Source organism: Thunnus maccoyii, chromosome 1, assembly GCF_910596095.1.
Source record: "Thunnus maccoyii chromosome 1, fThuMac1.1, whole genome shotgun sequence".
Classification (NCBI taxonomy): domain Eukaryota; kingdom Metazoa; phylum Chordata; class Actinopteri; order Scombriformes; family Scombridae; genus Thunnus; species Thunnus maccoyii.
The window spans coordinates 19,991,669-20,010,352 of NC_056533.1; the positions used below are offsets into that span (position 1 = coordinate 19,991,669).

At 38.4% G+C, this 18,684-nt stretch overlaps 1 protein-coding gene and 1 long non-coding RNA gene across 3 annotated transcripts; one reads left to right on the top strand and one right to left on the bottom strand.

Moving 5' to 3' along the window:
- Positions 1 to 440: 440 nt before the first annotated feature.
- got2b (glutamic-oxaloacetic transaminase 2b, mitochondrial) lies at positions 441 to 9,555 on the bottom strand. The gene is made up of 10 exons (XM_042415757.1): positions 9,398 to 9,555; positions 5,297 to 5,453; positions 4,726 to 4,854; positions 4,570 to 4,629; positions 4,323 to 4,484; positions 3,976 to 4,080; positions 3,575 to 3,725; positions 2,884 to 3,049; positions 2,578 to 2,728; positions 441 to 1,802 (listed from the first exon to the last, which is right to left on the bottom strand). The coding sequence occupies exons 1-10, from the start codon at positions 9,478 to 9,480 to the stop codon at positions 1,680 to 1,682; spliced, it is 1,287 nt and encodes a 428-aa protein (XP_042271691.1). The 5' UTR covers positions 9,481 to 9,555; the 3' UTR covers positions 441 to 1,679.
- On the top strand, positions 9,512 to 18,660 carry LOC121899969. Of its 2 annotated transcripts, XR_006096841.1 has the most exons (3): positions 9,512 to 9,599; positions 14,115 to 14,305; positions 18,444 to 18,660. It is a non-coding gene; the product is annotated as an uncharacterized LOC121899969 (long non-coding RNA). The 2 variants fall into 2 exon arrangements; XR_006096840.1 differs by lacking the exon at positions 18,444 to 18,660 and having other exon boundaries at positions 14,115 to 15,428.
- Positions 18,661 to 18,684: the final 24 nt, after the last annotated feature.

The window sequence follows — 18,684 nt, forward strand, 5'->3', positions numbered from 1 at the left end:
GTGATTAATTGCTAATTCATTTGGGAACATGAATATAATGCACCACTAACAAACAATATAAGCTGAAATGATGGTTGCCTTAAAATCATTGCCTCATTTTTTACTTATTCTTACTGCCTCTGTGTCAGAATCTAAGGGCCCACAGCTCACTAGTGCTTGGGGCCCTTAGCGGGTTAATCTGGCTATGCAGTGTGTCCAGACACCCTCTAGAGGACTTGACTGAGATCTGTGGATAATATTTATCCTCATCAACACCTCTAGTACACCTACAGTAGGTTTTAAGATAAGAAAAACATTACAATATCTCCATGTTGAACTATACTCAAATTGCAGTAATTATGTGATGAGAAAAATAAACCATGACTTTGAGTAAATAAGACGTTAACTGATCACATCAGGAGGAAAAAGAACAGAAAACACAAATAAACAAGAACAGATCATTACTCTATAATGATTTATTGTTTGTTCAATACGTACATGACCAATGATCCATTATTTATTCAGAATGCAGAACATGGAGGTGAAGTTCCAGAAATATGATCAGAGCACATTTCCAAATGCCATCAGTGCCTCACAGTCTTAATGTTAAACAGACTCATACATTGAACCATGATGCCCGAGTTCCCGTCTCGAGCAGCGTGTGCTTTCAAGAATCGTCCAGTGTGCGCCCCAATCAGGTGCCCCACTCATCTTTAATAAGCCCACACTGAGACATTGGTACTGATATCAAATACAAAGCCTCCATTACGAAAATAAAATAATGGGACATTTGATTTGGGCCTACAGTAGAATATGAAAAGAATTCTCCATGGTGGAATTCATACAACATATTGATCACTTCTCTGTATTGAGTTTATTGTGTTGTTTGTGTCAGGAGTTAAAAGGACTGACTGAGAAACTGCTGCTCTGCGAGCAACAGGATTGAAAGCAAAAAAAAAAAAAAGAGTCACAACTCATGAAAAACTGTTGAACACAAGAGAGATTGACAGGAAATTCCTAACAGAGATAATACAGAGAAATTACTGAATGATTGATTAGTTCAGATGACCGACAGATAAGCCTGATGAATTGATTACCTGACTGACAAATGCCTCTTATTATAGTAAAGCCCAATGATAAGTGCCAGCCTAATCTTGAAACTCAAAACAGTGCCTCGCTGCATATAAAGTGCTACAACTCCATCAATTAAATTAAGAAGAAAAGAAGAACTCACATTTTCTACAAGCTTTCACATAGCGACAGAGATCTCAACTTGCACTTAAAACTAATGCACAGTCTAACATTAGCCCGGTGTTGGTTCCTGTATGTTTTATAGTGAGTCGGCCCACAGCAGATAAAGAGCAGCTGACGGTTTTTTTTGTTTTTTTTTCCACATAATAAATAAGCAAAGATGAGACATCAGCTCAGTCAGTAGAGGGAGAAAACATTTAACAATTTGGCAGGGGAGCCTGTTCAGTGAGATGTTTTTGAAAAGATAACAGGAAACTAAACCATTTTTTAACAGCAGCAATCGTTCCAACTGGGACAAAGTCATGATGATTTCCGATCAAGAACATGTCTAACTAAATATCGAGCTTTTTTTCTAGAGGTGGAATGGAGCAGACGGAGACCAAGTGATGCATAGAGCTCCTCTTAGACACTGCTGCTTTGATTTTGTAGCTCTCCCAGCAGAATCCGCTCTACTTGGTGACGGCGTGGATGCCGTGTGCCAGATATCCAACGTTCCCAGAGGACACGCCTGCCATGGAAATTCTGCCATCCTTGGTCATGTACACGGAAAACTCCTTTGTCAGGCGTTCAACCTGCAGTGAAAAAAACAATACAAAAAACAATGATTATACCCAACTAAAAATCCACATGACAGTACCTCAACAACTATAAAGCTGTGGGAACATTCGCATAAAGCTTTGTTCCTTCATTGTATCTCAATGGGTTCAACACTTATCTACAGATTAAGATTAATGATGGAGGAAAGTACTGTGACTCTAACACACAACTTTGTTTAATCACTGTGTCAATTGACAAGCATTAACAACATCATTTCCTCCTTCAGTTCAATTTGTGACACCTTGATGAATGATTAACTTTTTATTTGCATAAACGTTCTTTGAGAGATGTTGATAAAGAAAAAGATAACAGCCAGATAGTTAATTCTGCTCAACACTAATTACAAGGTTAAGAGTGTTTAATGTAATGAGAGCTACAACACAAACTCTATGATGAACATAATGTCAAGGATTAATAGGACTGTGTAAGAATATAATAAAATCTTGATCAAACAAATTTTATGGGTCAAATACTGATTTATAATTATTCCCAACACTAACAATTAAGTTTTAATGTGAATGTTGTTTAATGTAAAGTTTAATGCAGTGAGTCAGACTTCTAAATTTACCTTTAAATGACAGCTAGTTTTCATTTTTTCTTTGTTTCAAGAACTTTTTTACAAGTTGTGTGTTTTTTTTGATAGTGCTATTTTTATAATCTTAAGATGATTTTGATCTTTATAAAGCTGGTTTTATTTTAGAAGGGCACTGAAGTGTGTGTGTATGTGTGTTGGTGTGTGTGTGTGTGTACCTGTTCGGGTTTGAGGCCTGTGAAGCAGAACATCCCGATCTGGTCAATGACATGCTGCCAGTTGTGGCTGGAGCCCTCCTTTTTCAGACCGGCCACCAGCTGTTCTCTCATCTTGATGATGCGGTTGGCCATACCGTGAACCTCCTCCAGCCTGAGAAACACAAATGAGAAGGCAGAAGTGTAAGCAGGGTATAAAACAGTGAGGTGCATATGAAAAGATGGAGATGTGTAGCTCATCTGTTTTTACATGAATCGAAAACATGTTTGGTTTGGGTTATGAGTGTATTATCATCTATAGGCTCTTACCACATGGAGCGCAGTTCTGGTGTGTTGAGAATAGTAGTAGCAATTCTGGCGCCATTCATCGGTGGGTTGGAGTAAATGGGTCTGATGAGGATCTTCAGTTGAGACTCCACTCTCTTTGCCTCATCTGCATCCTTACACACCACAGTGAAGCCTCCCACACGCTCACCTGTGAATATCAAAATGAACATTGAGAGTGAAACAAACTGATTTACAGCGAGTCTGAAAAGCGTTTGTGAAACAGGCTGGCAATGGGAACCTGTGATAATCTGCAAAAACTGATTTCACCTCGCAACAACACCCACTCCATTATGACTACATACTGGTAGCATAACTGCTTTAAGATTTTTAATGATCATGATAGTCAACTCCATAGGAGTAGCTGTTCACACCAGCAAAGTTGAAAGTAACTAATTTTTAATTTTAGTACAATTATATTCAGTGTGTTAAAAGTATGAATGCATATTTGAATAAGACCATGTTCACATACTAGGCTTTACCACTGGGTGGTGGTAAAACACAGGCTTCACCTTATCAGTCATCCCAGTCCCTGATAAATTTATCTTAAACTACAATGTTTGTAGAGTAGTAATGAAGTCTAAAGGTGGATTCACGTGTTTTTAGTCATATCTGTGCTGTTGTCTGAATGTAATCTTTATTATTTAAGAAATGGCTGCACTGCATTGTGACTGACCATAGAGACCCATGTTCTTTGCAAAGGACTGGGACAGCACGATGTTGTGGCCCTGTTCGATGAAGTAGCGCACAGCCCAGGCATCACGATCGATGTCTCCGCTGGCGAAGCCCTGGTAAGCCATGTCAAAGAACACGAGCAGGTTCCTCTTCTACAGGGTGGGAAAAATAAAGGGGGGGGGGGGGCGGGGGTGACACAGGAGAGGGAAACAGACAAGAGACAAGCAGTTACTAAAGTTTCAACTGATAAGAGGCAGCTACAGTACAACAGTTATCAGCTGTGGCTTTTGAACTGTGAAAGACTTTCTGATGTTGAGATAAAGAGGAAAAAGTGTACCGACATGTAATCAAAATGTAGCTCCAAACATTTCACAGATCTTTAATGGGATGATGAACACTCACCTTTGCGATGGCAGCAATCTCTTTCCACTGCTCAGGTTTGGGGTCTACACCAGTGGGGTTGTGGGCGCAAGCATGCAACAAGATCACACTCTGCTCTGGGATTTTCTGTGACATTGATAAACAGGTTTTGGTTAGTCAAACTGCAATCAGGTCATTACGTTGAGTATTGCAGCCTCTCTTGAGTAATAGTGTTCTCACAGAGGCACATGGCTGTCACACATACACACAAGTTACAACAAAAAAATGCCAAACTAAACTAGACCCTTCCGTCAGGTTGACGTTTGGATAATAACGTTTGAAAACTGTTCTTATCATCCCACCCCAGCTATTCCTCACTCATGTCTTACAGAGATGTCCTCGAGAGCTCCTTTGAAGTCAAAGCCACAGGTGGAGGGGTCGTAGTATCGGTATGCTTTGAGCTGCATGCCAGCGTCTCTGAAGATGGGTGTGTGGTTTCCCCAGGAGGGCTTGGGCAGGTACACGTCATGAGGACCTCCGTGGAATCGAGCCTGCGCCAGAGAAAAGACATAATGAGAGATAGCCAGCCTAACCTCAAACTGTTTGTGCTGAGTAACCGATAAAAGAGGTGCTCACCAAAAAGTTGGCTCCAATGCGCAGAGATCCAGTTCCTGAGATGGTCTGGACGGTGATGCTCTGTTGGGAGAACAAAAATGCTGCACTCATTTGGACTTAAACACCTCAGAACCTATTTGAATTTTCTTTAGGTTGAATTGTCACACCCCGGCTTACCCTGCCACTCTTCAAGACCTCATTATCAGCACCAAGTGCGAGCTGGGCGCAGGCCTTGGAAAAATCCCCCAAACCACCGATAGGAAGGTACTCCTTATCCAGCTGTTTTGCTGAAATCAAAGCCTCCGCCTAGAAGGAAGATATGAAAATCAACGTGGATAAGACACAACTATAGTAATTTCCTTGTTTGGTATTCCAAACTATGTATAAACTTACACACACTTTCTCGTAGTGATTCAGGAGAAATTCTCCTAATTATTGACAAGTGTGTTAAACCCCAAAAATGCTGATGTTGCAGAGCACTAAAGGAGCTGAGCTCAGGTTGACAAAGCAGAGAAAAACCCTAACCAGCAACAACCTTTTAACTCTTCTAACACCCAGTGAAAATGTAAAGCATGTCAACTCCCTCAGTGCACACACAGTACAATGATGCAACTCTATCGTTATCTTTCAGTTCCATATCAGAAATTAAAACTAGATGATATGACTGTTTCCTTCCCTCAGGTGAAGAGTAACTTTTGAATTGCATGTGTGTGACATTAGAAAAACATGGGCTTGGGTGCAGCTCTACCTTGCGGACACAGCTGAGCACGTAGGGCTTGCCCTGGTCATCCCTGTAGGCTCCCACACCCAGGTTCATCTTCTTGGGGTTGGTGTCCCTCTTAAAGGCCTCAGTCACCCCCAGGATGGGATCGGGGGGACCCATCTGAACTCCACCCCACCATGAGCTGCAAAGACACCAAAGCAGATGAATATGGATGTGGAAGGGACCGTAAACACTGAAGAGAGTCAAGAGGTCACTGACAAGAGTTCATCTGTGAAAAACAACAATTCCCTTCATGGACGGGAACACTAACATATCCTAACAAGGTCATGAAATGTGCAACTTCTTAAGTTTTCGTGGCCTTATGTGACACTGGTCACACTACGGTAACGGCCGTATTAGCCATGCGACCACTGTGGACTTAATGCTTGAGCTTAACTAATCATGTGACCTTAGGATACGACACTGACGTAGAGACACATGATCAATGCTCAGTGGGCAACAAGTTTCATGAAACAAACATCATAATCCATTCAGAAGGTCCAGAGTCCAAAAACAAGAGTAACAGATAATCTATGCGTAAAACAAACACGGTTTCTAAAAATCACCCCCTTTATTCACTCAGTCTCTACTCCCACCATGATAAAAACACTGAATATTGTACTTTATAGTAAGAAACATATGAAAATGAATGAGGAAAAATTATTTAAAGCAAGCATGGTAATTTAATTTACTACTATTTTTGTTTACTTTACTTGTGCTTTTAGTAATATTTGTTTTTACTTTCACTGATCTGGCCTTCTTTTTTTATCTATTAGTTTTATTCATATTTGTCTAGTATTACAAATTACTCCTGAATGATTAATCATTAGCTTACATACTGAAGACTTTAACATGTTTTCCTTACAGGATCTAAATCTAATATCATGTCAAACTTGTCTTTACACAGTCTTAAAATGTCTTGTGCTGTACAAGCACTCTTTATCATTCACTAATTCACTGTTTAGGAAATGCTAAAATATTCTAATGAACAAATCTACTACTATTATTTTGGAAAGTACTGAGTGGTGAAAATAGAAATATTCTTTGTAACAAGAAAAAGAATATACCTACACAAAGAAACAACTGTGAGAAAGCTTTATAAGCAGCAACAGATGTAAGCTGCATATCAACTGTTAAAAGGTCATGCACCCTGACTCTTGACCTCAGTCTTACAGCCTTAAAGCTAATCATGCACATATCAGTGGTGCAGACTGTGTAAATGGATTAAGGACACTTGCTATGTACAACATACCATGATATATAACAATATAAGCATGTGTGCACACGAGAAAGGAACGTCAAGTACTACAAGTTCACTTGTCTAACCAAGAAAACGACAAATCACACATCTAAACAAAACTTTATTTAAAGCCAGAGCAGAAAATTCTAAATTATCCATCTGACTCCATATCTCTCACTCTATCCTATCCACTTATCATAAAACTGCCATAAAGTTAACACTTCTGTTTTTTCTGAATGCAAAAGAAACATGCTGCACAGATGTTTCAGGTAGTGTCTTCCTCAGTGTGTAGTATTCAGAAAACCAAAAGACAAAATCATCCGGGCATGTTGTGCATTCAAAAATAAACTATTATTCTTCCACTCAAGATATTTCATTTTTTTTTACAATATCAAATCCAACTGCAAATTGAGAACTACATAGCAACACTAGCAGATACAGTATGCGGGTGTTAGAAATCAGTGCACTGTTGGATACATTACTATTGGCTATTTGTCTACTTTGTCATAGTGAATTATTCCTAAAATAACAACTGGAATCTTTTCTTCTGTTTTATATTAATAAAACTGATACATTTTGTACAAATCAGCTAGATAAGTGGGCGTAGTTGCAACCTTCACCACACTGCTGCTCATATATTGTCTCAGGTTTCCTCTACTTTGTAAAGCCTCTAAATTTTGTAGCTAAATTTAGGACCGAATGCTTTGCAAAGGGCAACAGTCTCCAATCTCCTACTGATTATATAAAAATAAGATATTAAATAGCGACTACATTCACTGACAAATATTATATTTTTAATTCATGATCATTTAAGGAGTATTAACTGGTTGGAAAAATGGTATGTGCTGAGTCCAGTCCTGCACATATAGCTTTAATACAATTGGGGGTTGATTTGTCAATCAGTGGGCAGAAATAAACGGTATACTTCTGACGATTAAGGCTAGGATGTCTTTATTTTCAACAACTACCCATCACAACAGCAACAAACAATCTATTTGGGCCTGCAGTGTTCTTGCACAAGAACCTTTGAACTTCAGCGTTTATATAAACATCAGTGACTGGCAAGTTATCAGAGATCAATAGACCAAAGATCAATAGACCTCCCATTAACTGCTTTTGATACTAACGTCTATTGTTTAATACAAAGGTCCGACTACAAGAGGTTGTAAAAAAACAAAAAAAACAAAAACAACCTATTGTAGTTTATTTATTGTTTGAAACCAGACCATGATGCTGAAGGTAGTTTCTAATTTAGTTATGGGGAAAGTTAAGGGAAACATACGGTAAATATTGATATTTAGCAGCCTTGACCCTGTTTACACCCACTTTCAGGTTTGTGAAACCTTTATTTTGCTTATGAAAACAAAAAAAAGGGGGGCCATTTCACTGATATTTCTCCCTCCAGACCACATTAGATCAGGTCTAGTTCAAAAACCACTATACTTACACCTATCAAACCTGAACTACATTAACAAGAACGCTCTAGAGAGTCATTCAAACACAGTTTCAGATTTGTGAAACCTTTATTTTATTTGTGAGAACTGAAAAAAAGGCAATTTCACCCATCCAGACCACATTAGACCAGGTCCAGATCAAAAACCACTATACTTAAGACTTGTCAAATCTGGACTAAATTACCAAGGAGACCCCAGAGACTCATTAAAACAAAGTTCCAGATTATTATCATTAAGCTTTGACAAGTCTAAGTATAGTGGTTTTTGATCTAGACCTGGTCTAATGTGGTCTGGATGGAGAAATGTCAGTGAAATCACCCTTTTTTGTGTTTTCATAAGTAAAATAAAAGGTTCAACAAATCTGAAAATGGGTTTAAGCAGCGTTCATGTTTTTTTAAACACACCCACACAGACAGAAACACGATAGCATCGGATAGAAAAACGAAACGTTACGTTACAACTGCGGAGATAGAAGCAGAGACTGAATATCTCGCTTCAAAGAGACCGACTAAATCTAGCTGCTACTTCTGGTCTACGTGGTACGAAAGCTACACGATGAAATATTTAGCGCAAAAAGAGCTCATCTGTGGAATTAGACGAGTTTGCCCTCCAACTACACCCTGAAAGGACACCGGCGCCTGTCTCAGCTGCGCCGCTAGAAAGGAGCCAATCAACGATCAACGCCGGATGACGACAACCAATCAACTCGTACGGTTTCACAAACTACGACAAGTCGCTTGGCTCAAACTGTGCGTGGGATTTGACAACGGAAGCTATAATGGAAATTGATTCAGAAAGTTGCCTTTAAAACACTAAAAACCGGGCAAAATGTTATTCATCCTGGGCGATATGTTTTTATAATACATTTATTCTTAACGTGCAACACGTATTTTAACCGTTAATCTCTAATATTAACCGGTGACTAATACTGGTGACACACCAACGTGACTTTCATCAGCAGCACGCATTAGTGAGGGATAGCAACACGAAGATACAATCAAAGGTCAGCTTAGTTCAATTCAAAGAGGATGTCCGGCACAGCAGGTGCTGACCTGCGAGGTCACTGAGTGATAAAAATGTTGAGAGAGACCTAAATGTGGGCTTCAAAGGCAGCGAAACTCAGGAAGCATATCGGGGCCTATTGAGACCATTTGACCCCTGTTAGCTAACAAGCTAGTACAGATAAATCATTGTCCGAGTAAAGACGCTTCAAGGTATATTTGATGTCTGACAGAACCGTTGATGTTACCCTTAAAATAACTGGCAGTCAAGCTAACGTTGGCTGTAAAAACACTAACGTGACTGCACGTTTCTACAACAACTGTATATCTAATCTATGATCTCTATCCGTTATCTGTAACCGTCAGGTATGAGCGTATCGTCGTAGTTTACCTGTTCCGGGTGGACAGAGCTCCAAGGGACGGAGTGATGTTCCCCAGACATTGAAACACCTTGTTGGACTTGAGCAGGGCCATCGTTGCTGCTGCGCTTGGGAGTCGAGCCGAGCGGGATGTGGACGGATGTGAAGGGCAGGCACGACCACGATGCTACGCTGTTAGTACGCGCTGACGTCAGAACACGCCCTACAGTCTCGGTGAGGCAGAGTAACGTAATAATAATAATAATAATAACAACAACAACAACAACAACAATAATAATAATACATTTAATTTGTACCACTCTTTTCATTCATAGTGAAACTCAAAGTGTTACAGTATCAATAACATAGGATACACAACATAATACACAGAAATTATTATTATTATTATTATTATTATTATTATTATTATTATTATTATTATTATAAGAGTTAGGATGAAAAAGCCTTCCTGAAGCCTTCCGACAAGGGTTTCCTGTTTCATGTGAGCTGGAGTGACGACACATCTTTATTCTGAAGGTATGCTTTACATATTCAATTCAATTCAATTCAATTTTATATACATAGCACCAAATCAATCAAATCAAATCAAATCAAAGTTATCTGAGGGCACTTTTCACATAGAGCATGTGTAGACTGTACTCTTTAATTTAGAGAGACCCAACAATTCCCCCATGAGCAAACAGTTGGTGACAGCAGCAATGAAAAACTCCCCTTTAACGGGAAGAAACCTCAGACAGAACCAGGCTCTAGGTGGGCGGCCATCTGCCTTGACTGGTTTGGTTGAGAGAGAAAGAAGGAGGGAGGGGGGAGAGAGACACAGATAAGCATAATAACAACAATAATAATGATAACAACAACAATAATAATAGAGATATGACTAGTAATAATTATAGCAATAATAGCCAGAGAAGGTGTCAAGGCACGACACCCGCAGGACCACGCCATCATCCCTCAGATTCTGGAGTTTCCTGCGAGACGAGAAAGCACAAAAACTCGGGGGAAGAAGCCAAGTTAGTAACATGCATTAATAGTACATGAATACATACAGATGGAGAGGAGGAGAGAGGAGCTCAGTGCATCATGGGAAGTCCCCTGGCACTTTAGACCTATAGCAGCATAACTAAGGGCTGATCCAAGGCGAGCCTGGCCAGCCCTAACTATAAGCTTTATCAAAAAGGAAAGTTTTAAGCCTTCTCTTATACATAGAAGATGGTTCCACAGTAGCAGAGCCTGATAGTTGAAGGCTGTCTCCCATTCTACTTTTGGAGACTCTAGGAACCACAAGTAAATCTGCATTCAGGGAGTGCAGTGTTCTTGTGGGGTAATAGGGTAATATGAGCTCTTTAAGATATGATGGTGCCTGCTTTGTAGGTTAGGAGAAGGATTTTAAATTCTATTCTGGATTTTACAGGAAGCCAATGCAGTGAAGCTAAAATGGGAGAAATAAGATCTCTTTTTCTAGTTTTTGTCAGTACGCGTGCAGCTGCATTCTGTCATATGTTTTCCAAATGTAAGTTACGCTTTAAAAATTGTGTTGAAGCATACCTTGCAGTCATACCTGTTAAAGATAAAATCACATATTTAGGGATCATATTATCCAAAAAATCAATAGGACAGAGTTTCTCTAAATTTCAACCTGATGATTGACAAAGCTAAAACAAAATTCAACTTGTGGCTTAAAAGAGATCGCTCATTGAGGTTGTGCACTGCTGTCTAAAGCTGAAGGAATCTATGTCGCCTCTTCAGTTCAGTTCGATGACAACACTGTTGACAAGCTGTTATTTCACTCTCTGTGGAAAAATCAGACACAGTATATTAGAAAATCTGTTGTGTCAAATTCATACAAAAATGGTGGTTTGGATTTCTCACATTTTTCTACATTGAATTATACTTTTAAGATTAATTACATAAAACAATTTCTGAGAAACGATTCTTACTTATGTGTAATTATAAGATTCCAATTAAATTATCAGAATCTCACAAACAAGCTTTATCGTCATGGGCAATTATCTACAAGCACAATTTACCTTTCAACGTTATTATATTTGGAACAATGGTGACATTTTATACAAAAACAGTATCTTTTTAAAGAATTCGTTTGATGGGAACAGGGCTGTTTCTAGCTTTTTGGGGGTCCTATGCTCTCCTTATCCTACTGATATCTCATTACATCGCCCTATTGACACTGCTTGTGTGTTCTGTACCATCTAAAAATGATAATAGAGCTGCACGTTCCTCATGTCAAGAAGATAGAGACTATTTCTATTATACATGTCGCCATCTACTGGAATAATTTTGTGACATACATGGCCTCACAAATATCTCATCACCAGTGACACAGAGGAGGTGTCCATAAGGTTTATAAACAAATTCTACCCTGTAAAACATTTTAAGAATTTAAGTTTAAGAATGATATTGATGTATCTTATTCATTTTTCTCAGCACATCCTGAAACTGTTCCTCATTTATTTTGGCATTGTTACTACACTAAAAGACTGTGGCAAGAGGTTTCTATGTTTATCAATGTTACATTTATGGCTGCTTTTGTGTCATTGTGTAAACATGTTCTGTTTGGGGTTTAAAGTAACAACAGAAAAAAAATAGAAACAAGGTTACATCATCAATCTTTTATTTATCTGTTTTATTTTCATTCATGTAACTTTGCCAACAAAAAACCTCTTCTCAGTTTCTCATAAAGAATGTGAGCTGTACTTACAACCATTAAATCCTTCACTAATAAGAAGGCTGTAAACACTGTTAATGAGTGTATTGTTTTATTTGTATTTTATTTAAGTTTCTTTCTATTTCTCATGTGTTTGTGAATCCAGCTGGCATTTTGTTCACAAGTATGAACCTCATGTTCATTCATGTACTCAATAAAGAAAAAGAAAAAAAAACTCGGACCTGAGGTCATAATCTGATTGTTAATCCTGGGGCTGCTGTGAAAGCTGTGAAGGAATAAAAGGGAAAGCATTCACAACTCCGATGTCATTTTTTTATTTTAAATACTTATGCATATCTGACCTTCAGAATAAAAGACAGTGATCAGCTGACTGATATGGTGGAAAGGAGTTTCCAATCACTGAGTTTACTGGGCAATCAACATCAAATGAGTACAAGGAGCTGTCATTCATGAAAGGCCTCAAACATAAGTATGACCACAGCAAATACAAAATGAATGTTTGTTTCTATTGTCCTCTTTGAAAAAATATAGAAAGAAAATGTGCTGGGATTCATAAAGGACAAGTCATCAATATGGTTTGAATGTATAAAGAGACAAAATGTTATAGAAATAGTCTGAGGTCAAATTCCACATTGATGCTAACAGGAGCGACGGTCTTTAAATTTTTGTCTGCCAATCACCTCAGTAAAATGTACAGTGTGTGTTTTCCATTAGTTCTTCATTGGAGAACATAGCAAACAACAAATATTAGGAGCCACTGCTTCAGCTGCATATTACTTCGTAAAAAATCTTATTTTTTAATTAAAGAGAAATTTGTTTGACTGTTTAAATTATTATGTAAATAACAAGAAAAAATAATCTCTTAAAGATGGGTATGTTAGTGACATTGCCTTTATATTGTACAGATTTTAAATCACTGGCTGTTTAGTCAAGGCACCTTAACAATAGATTTGTTAACTGACCTTTTGCAAAGCTATGTATGAAGGCAAAAACCATACATATGTGTCTACTAGACAAAGCATTTCTAATGTGAACAAACTGAAGCAAGCGAAGAGGTGAGTTTACTGAAAATCAGATGAAACTGATAATCCTCCATTTTGTTTTCTCAACATCCTGCACAGCCAGACTGTGTTTTGAACTGAAAGTCTGACTGTGGTGTTTTAATAATGTGACAAAATGTCTGTTTTGAAGCCACTGTGCCGACTGCTAAATGGTTGCTGTCACTTGTATGGTGATGGTTGCTGTTTGTATGGGACACTTAGCAGCAAATAATGCTGTTTCTCTTTAGTCGTCTTCTGCAGTGACATGATTGGTCCACTTGAGGGCAATATTACACCTATGGACACTGCAACATTATAGTGATGCAGCTGTTTTTATTGCTGCTCTGTGCATGTTTATCAGTAAGTAGTCTTCTCCAAGGTCGTAATGGAAAATTTCCCAGTTGCTGCAATGCTTGTCTTTTGCCAAAATGACTTTCCAGCTGCATATAAGTCAGATTTTAATGCTGTCTTTGCGTTTCTGTGGCCATCCTTACTGTTACAAGCTGTTAAAAATGCTGAACTGTGCCTGACTCGCCTGCAAAAAAGTGTGTTCATTTTGACTGAAGGACAACTGTCAGATAATTTTGAACTATCTTCACTTATTGAGTTTTCCCTGTTTGCCAGAGTGCTGGTACCTCTGACCTCCCACCAGATGGAGACTTTCTCCATATTTCTCTCCACAAAGCTCACCAGCACTCACACTTTCTTGTGTGGCAGCTATTAAATTTTTACTTAACACAGTAATAAAGGATGATAATTTGTGTTTGAAACACAAGGATTTCTTTAAGAGACACATTTTATTCATGAAGCATTTATCCCTTCAGCCACCTCAGAGGTCTTCATTGTTGATCACACTGTTATCCTCCTTTTTTCTCTCCTTCTAATCACTCACCAGTACATCATGAGTGTGCTGTTGCCTGATGTAAAGTGGCTACTGCTTTAAGTGCTGACGATGTCTTAAAAGTTTAAAAGAACGACAACCTCACTGTCACTCTGTCTATGCAGGCTGTGCAGGAGAGGGGGGCAGTAGCCTGGAGGAACATCATACAACAGAGGCTGGAAGTCCATGAAACATTTTCCTACAACTGGACAACAGCAGCTCCCACTGGCACGCTAACAGAGTGACAATGCTGGACAGGCATGATGTGACTGCCTGTGTGTGAAGGAGATATGGATATTCCCAACAAACTCATCCTGTAAGAGAGAACTGCAGTGTTCACAAGCATCATTTGTTGAGAACAAAATGAAAAATACAAAGTAGCTGTAGCAGTTTACAGTGTTTTGATGTTTGTCTGTATGTGTCGCCACATATAAGCCATTCAAGCTTTAGTTAATATAAATATGAACTAAATCTTTGAATATTAGCTTAGTATAAATTAATCCTGACCCCAGAACAGAATTGAAATCTTTCTACATGTGTCCTTAAACCAGCAAACTGATGACAGTTTTAATATTAGCAAGTGATGAAGAGCAATAGAAGGTCGAGGAACTGAGGAGCAAGCAGAGCAGAGCTGAAAGATGCATTAAAATGAAAGCGCTGCAAAAAAAAAAAAAGAAAGAGGGACGAACTGATAAGAGAGAAGTATTACTGACTAATGCTGAGTGATGTTTCTCGGCTTAGCTTAGGGTTGAAGGGGCTTCTTTAAAGCCCACTGTTCAGTGTACTCTGTGTGTGTGTGTGTGTGTGTGTGCACAGTTGTTGTTGCTGATATTTATGAAATCTAATCCTTTGTTTATATGAAGATTTGAGATTTTCAAGCATACACACACACACACACACACACACACGCACACACACACACACAGGCTTACTTCTCCACCCACACCTCTGCACTCTGAGGGTTTAGGGCGGCTGGTGTGGCAACAGACAGCTGTGATGATGAAATAATGTGGAGTAGCAGCAGTGAACCATTAGACATCAGATCTGATTTAATTTATCACTTACAGTAATAATTTCATAGCTGTACGCTTCTTTCCTTCAGTGTGATTTCTAACATCTAACTCATGCTGTTTAGGACAGCAGCTTTCAAACATGTTCAGTCATACATTTTTATTTCAAGGGATTTGTTTTTGTTTAGTTGTTTATTTTGTGTTGTTTTTAAAACTAGATTATACATACATTTTAAGAGAAACAAGAGCAAATAGAGAATAAATGTTGACTAATCTAACAACAGGAACACTGCAGCATTTGTGCCATGTTGAACACCATGTGTGTCAGTTATCTCAGGTTGTAACGCATTCAGCTCTCTTTGCCAATGTAAAAGACGAACATAAAATTAGACAAGATTAAACATATAAAAATGTCAAGATAAAACATAATATATGCAAATTGTAATCAATAATCAGAAAAAAAAAATCCTTCCTCCTCTTGCTTCAATAATGTCTGTAATACAGGGACTTCCTGCTGTCCAGTGATGGTGTGATGTATTTGTGGTTGTATTTCGTGTGTGTGTGTGTGTGTGTGTGCATGTGTTTAACAGGACTTATCAGTAAAGCCAAATATTAAGGCTTAAATGAATGCCCTCAAAAATCACATTTTTTACAAGTATACGGTACAATTATATAGTGAACATCAAAGTCTCTGAAGCTAAAACCGATGATACTTGAGAGAAGTGATACTGTGACTTTAAAGTCACCTACAGTACACCTGTATAGGTGTTTTCAGCTGTACAGCTGGTTAGATGTCTTTTCTGGATACGCCCTTTTCACAGCAGATGTTTGGACTTGTCCTGGCAGGTAAAACACATTCATCTATTTAAGTGTCCCAATAAGTTATGACAGTATGACAGTGAGCCAGCATGAACAATACCAGGACGTTGAAACCAAAGTACCTGGAATTCAACCATGATTATTTTCATAATTTACACTTCTGCTTTTGATATGTCACAATGTCAATGACAAAGGCCTATTGTGTGGACATGTACGGACTGTGGTTGACTGTCATGTCCCTCTGTTAGCTTATATTAGACCTTTGTCATTCTTATTAGTACAAAGTCTTCGGAGACTCCATGTAATTCCCAGGTGAGGTGTAGCTGTCACCTAAACTCAACCTGAGCAGAGATCTAATCAGCCAGAATAAGTGGAATAAGTGGACACATCTGTACTGTGCAGGGCCTTTAACAATATTTGCCTAAGTTTTAATATGAAAATTAGCTTCTATGTTGGTCAACATGGCTTTGAATGCACATCAGAGGCACCAAGCTGCAGAGAAATTATCATGATGAATGTTTTTTTAGGCAAAGATTCACAAATAGTTGCGTTGTACTATAATAATATTGTGAGCTCACATGTCTATATGGTACTGAGTAGCAACTCTGCAGCTAGAAACTGGAATCTCATACAAAAATTGGATTTGTATTTTATTTGAGTGTACAAGTTGGATGCTGCAGTATCATGATCAGAGAATAAATAAAAAAGCTTTGTCCACTCTCCAGTGTCTATAAGTCAAAAGACTTATAGACAATCTCCAAAACAGCACTCAAGGACGGGTTCGCATTTCTTCAAGTCTGTCATGAACACTCAGATGGTTTTTCTTGCTATAATCATTCCTCCTGTTCATACTGACCATTAGAAGATCCCTTCATAAAGCACTTACAATGTGAGTGTGAATATAATCCTTCAGTGCAAAAATGAATTTAAAAGTTTATCTGAAGCTAATATGAAGCTTCAGCCATTCAAGTTAGTCAAATCAAGTCAATATCTTTCAATGTTACAGTCTTTTTAGTGCCAAAGTCCCTCAAAGGGACTTTGGCACTAAAGAGGGAATTTGATGCTAAAAAGACTGTAAATGTGGCAAATATCCACTTGATATGACTAACTCAGACTGCTGAAGCCTCATATAAGCTTCACATTAACTTTTAAATGCATTTTTGCACAAAATGACTGTGTGGACACACTGTTGGATTTTGGCCTCCATCACTTACATTGAAAGCACATTTTGAGGGGATCTTGCAATAGCCAGTATGATCAGGAGGAATGATTACAGCAAGGAAAACCTCTTTCAGTGTTCATATGGACACCTGACTGTTGTTTTAAGACACACTAGAAAAATTGTGAACCCATCCTTTAATACCCAGGAAACCACTGCAGTGACTAAAATCTTCACTATGTAAACATTTACTGTAATATGTGAAATTCTGGATTCATCAAAAAAGGTCTTAATCACTTGAATCTCACAGAACACACAGTCTGATGTGTTGAATCAGAGATAAAGACGTTGATGATGGAATAAAAGACAAATATTAACATCACAGCTGAGTCATGTACAAAAATAATGACTGTTACTTCTAAACTGTTTCACTGTTTAACATGTTTTGGAGTAATTTACAATAATATATGTACAATATGTGTCTTGTATATATTAATCAAGACATACAGTATATTTTGTCTGAGCACCTCAGAAATCCACACAGTGTCTACTTTTAAATTCATAATAACCATAACATATAAGAAGTGATTTATAAATGGATTCCCCCGTTTTTGTAGTCCAGTTTGTGTGTGTGTGTGTGTGTGTGTGTGTGTGTGTGTGTGTGTGTGTGTGTGTGTGTGTGTGCAGATGTACAGAAGGTAAATAACAGAGGGTATTTCATCTGTCTGTTTTGCTCGCTTGTCTCATTTCTCTTACTGAGTGGGACTGACGTGTGTGAAGGAATCAGAGCGGATATAACTCTTTTTCCTTGTTGTCAGCAGTTAACAGCTTGGACTACAGTGCCCCTGTGTGTGTGTGTGTGTGTGTGTGTGTGTGCATTTGTATGCCCACATGTGTATAACATTGAACATTTGCCGTTAGGCTGTGAGCACTGCCTTGTTTTTGTGTGTGAGTGACTGTGTGTGCAGCGCTGCGATGGTGTGTGTGAAGGGGCGTGCTTTAAAGATAGTGAGTTTAATTAAAGATGAAAGTACTGATGATTAATTGATGGAAGGTAGACTGTTCCATAATGCTGAAATATGGGGGTGCGTTGATTCTTCCTATAGAGAGAAATATAAAATGATGAAACTTCTGGGTAAACTAGGGCTCTTAAAAACAGATTTTTATAGCTTCATTCAGTGCTAAATATCAAATTATAGTAACATATATATAATCTACGATCTGTAATAAAGCTATATTGGTAATTAGACATCATAGAGGCAAATATAATCAGTATTATATCTGAGAATATGTTTTTCTGGGGATGTATTAGGACTCAGATACACATGCTTGAATAAGGAGGAGAAAGTGAAAAGTCCTTGGTTGGCATGTTATATTTCCTCATGCTGTGTTACCAGTGGTTTGTATTCATGTAGGAAGAGCAAGACAATCATCCTGCTGTATTTTTGTTGTCCCCGATCTCTCAGCTTGTCCTACTCTGCTCACTTCATCTCAAAGTGCCACAGCAGCCTCTGAGACTCTCCTCTATGAAAAATGGAGCAGCACAAGCTTTTTCTCTACATCACACTTTCTGCTACCAGGAGATTAGAAAGTGAAGGTGGAGCACTCTGGAGAAAACACTCCTGCTCTGGGCATCTGTACTGGAACTGTAGTCTTCTGCACTGGAAAAACAAAACACTCAGCAGCAGGGGGGGAAATAATTTTCTT

Bases quoted from the DNA above. Each gene is read 5' to 3' on its own strand.
- got2b (XM_042415757.1), bottom strand. From the start codon at position 9,480: ATGGCCCTGCTCAAGTCCAACAAGGTGTTTCAATGTCTGGGGAACATC. The intron at 3,726-3,975 runs GTGAGTGTTCAT...CCCACCCTGTAG, and splicing joins AGATTGCTGCCATCGCAAAG to AAGAGGAACCTGCTCGTGTT. The intron at 3,050-3,574 runs GTCAGTCACAAT...TGATATTCACAG, and splicing joins AAAGAACATGGGTCTCTATG to GTGAGCGTGTGGGAGGCTTC.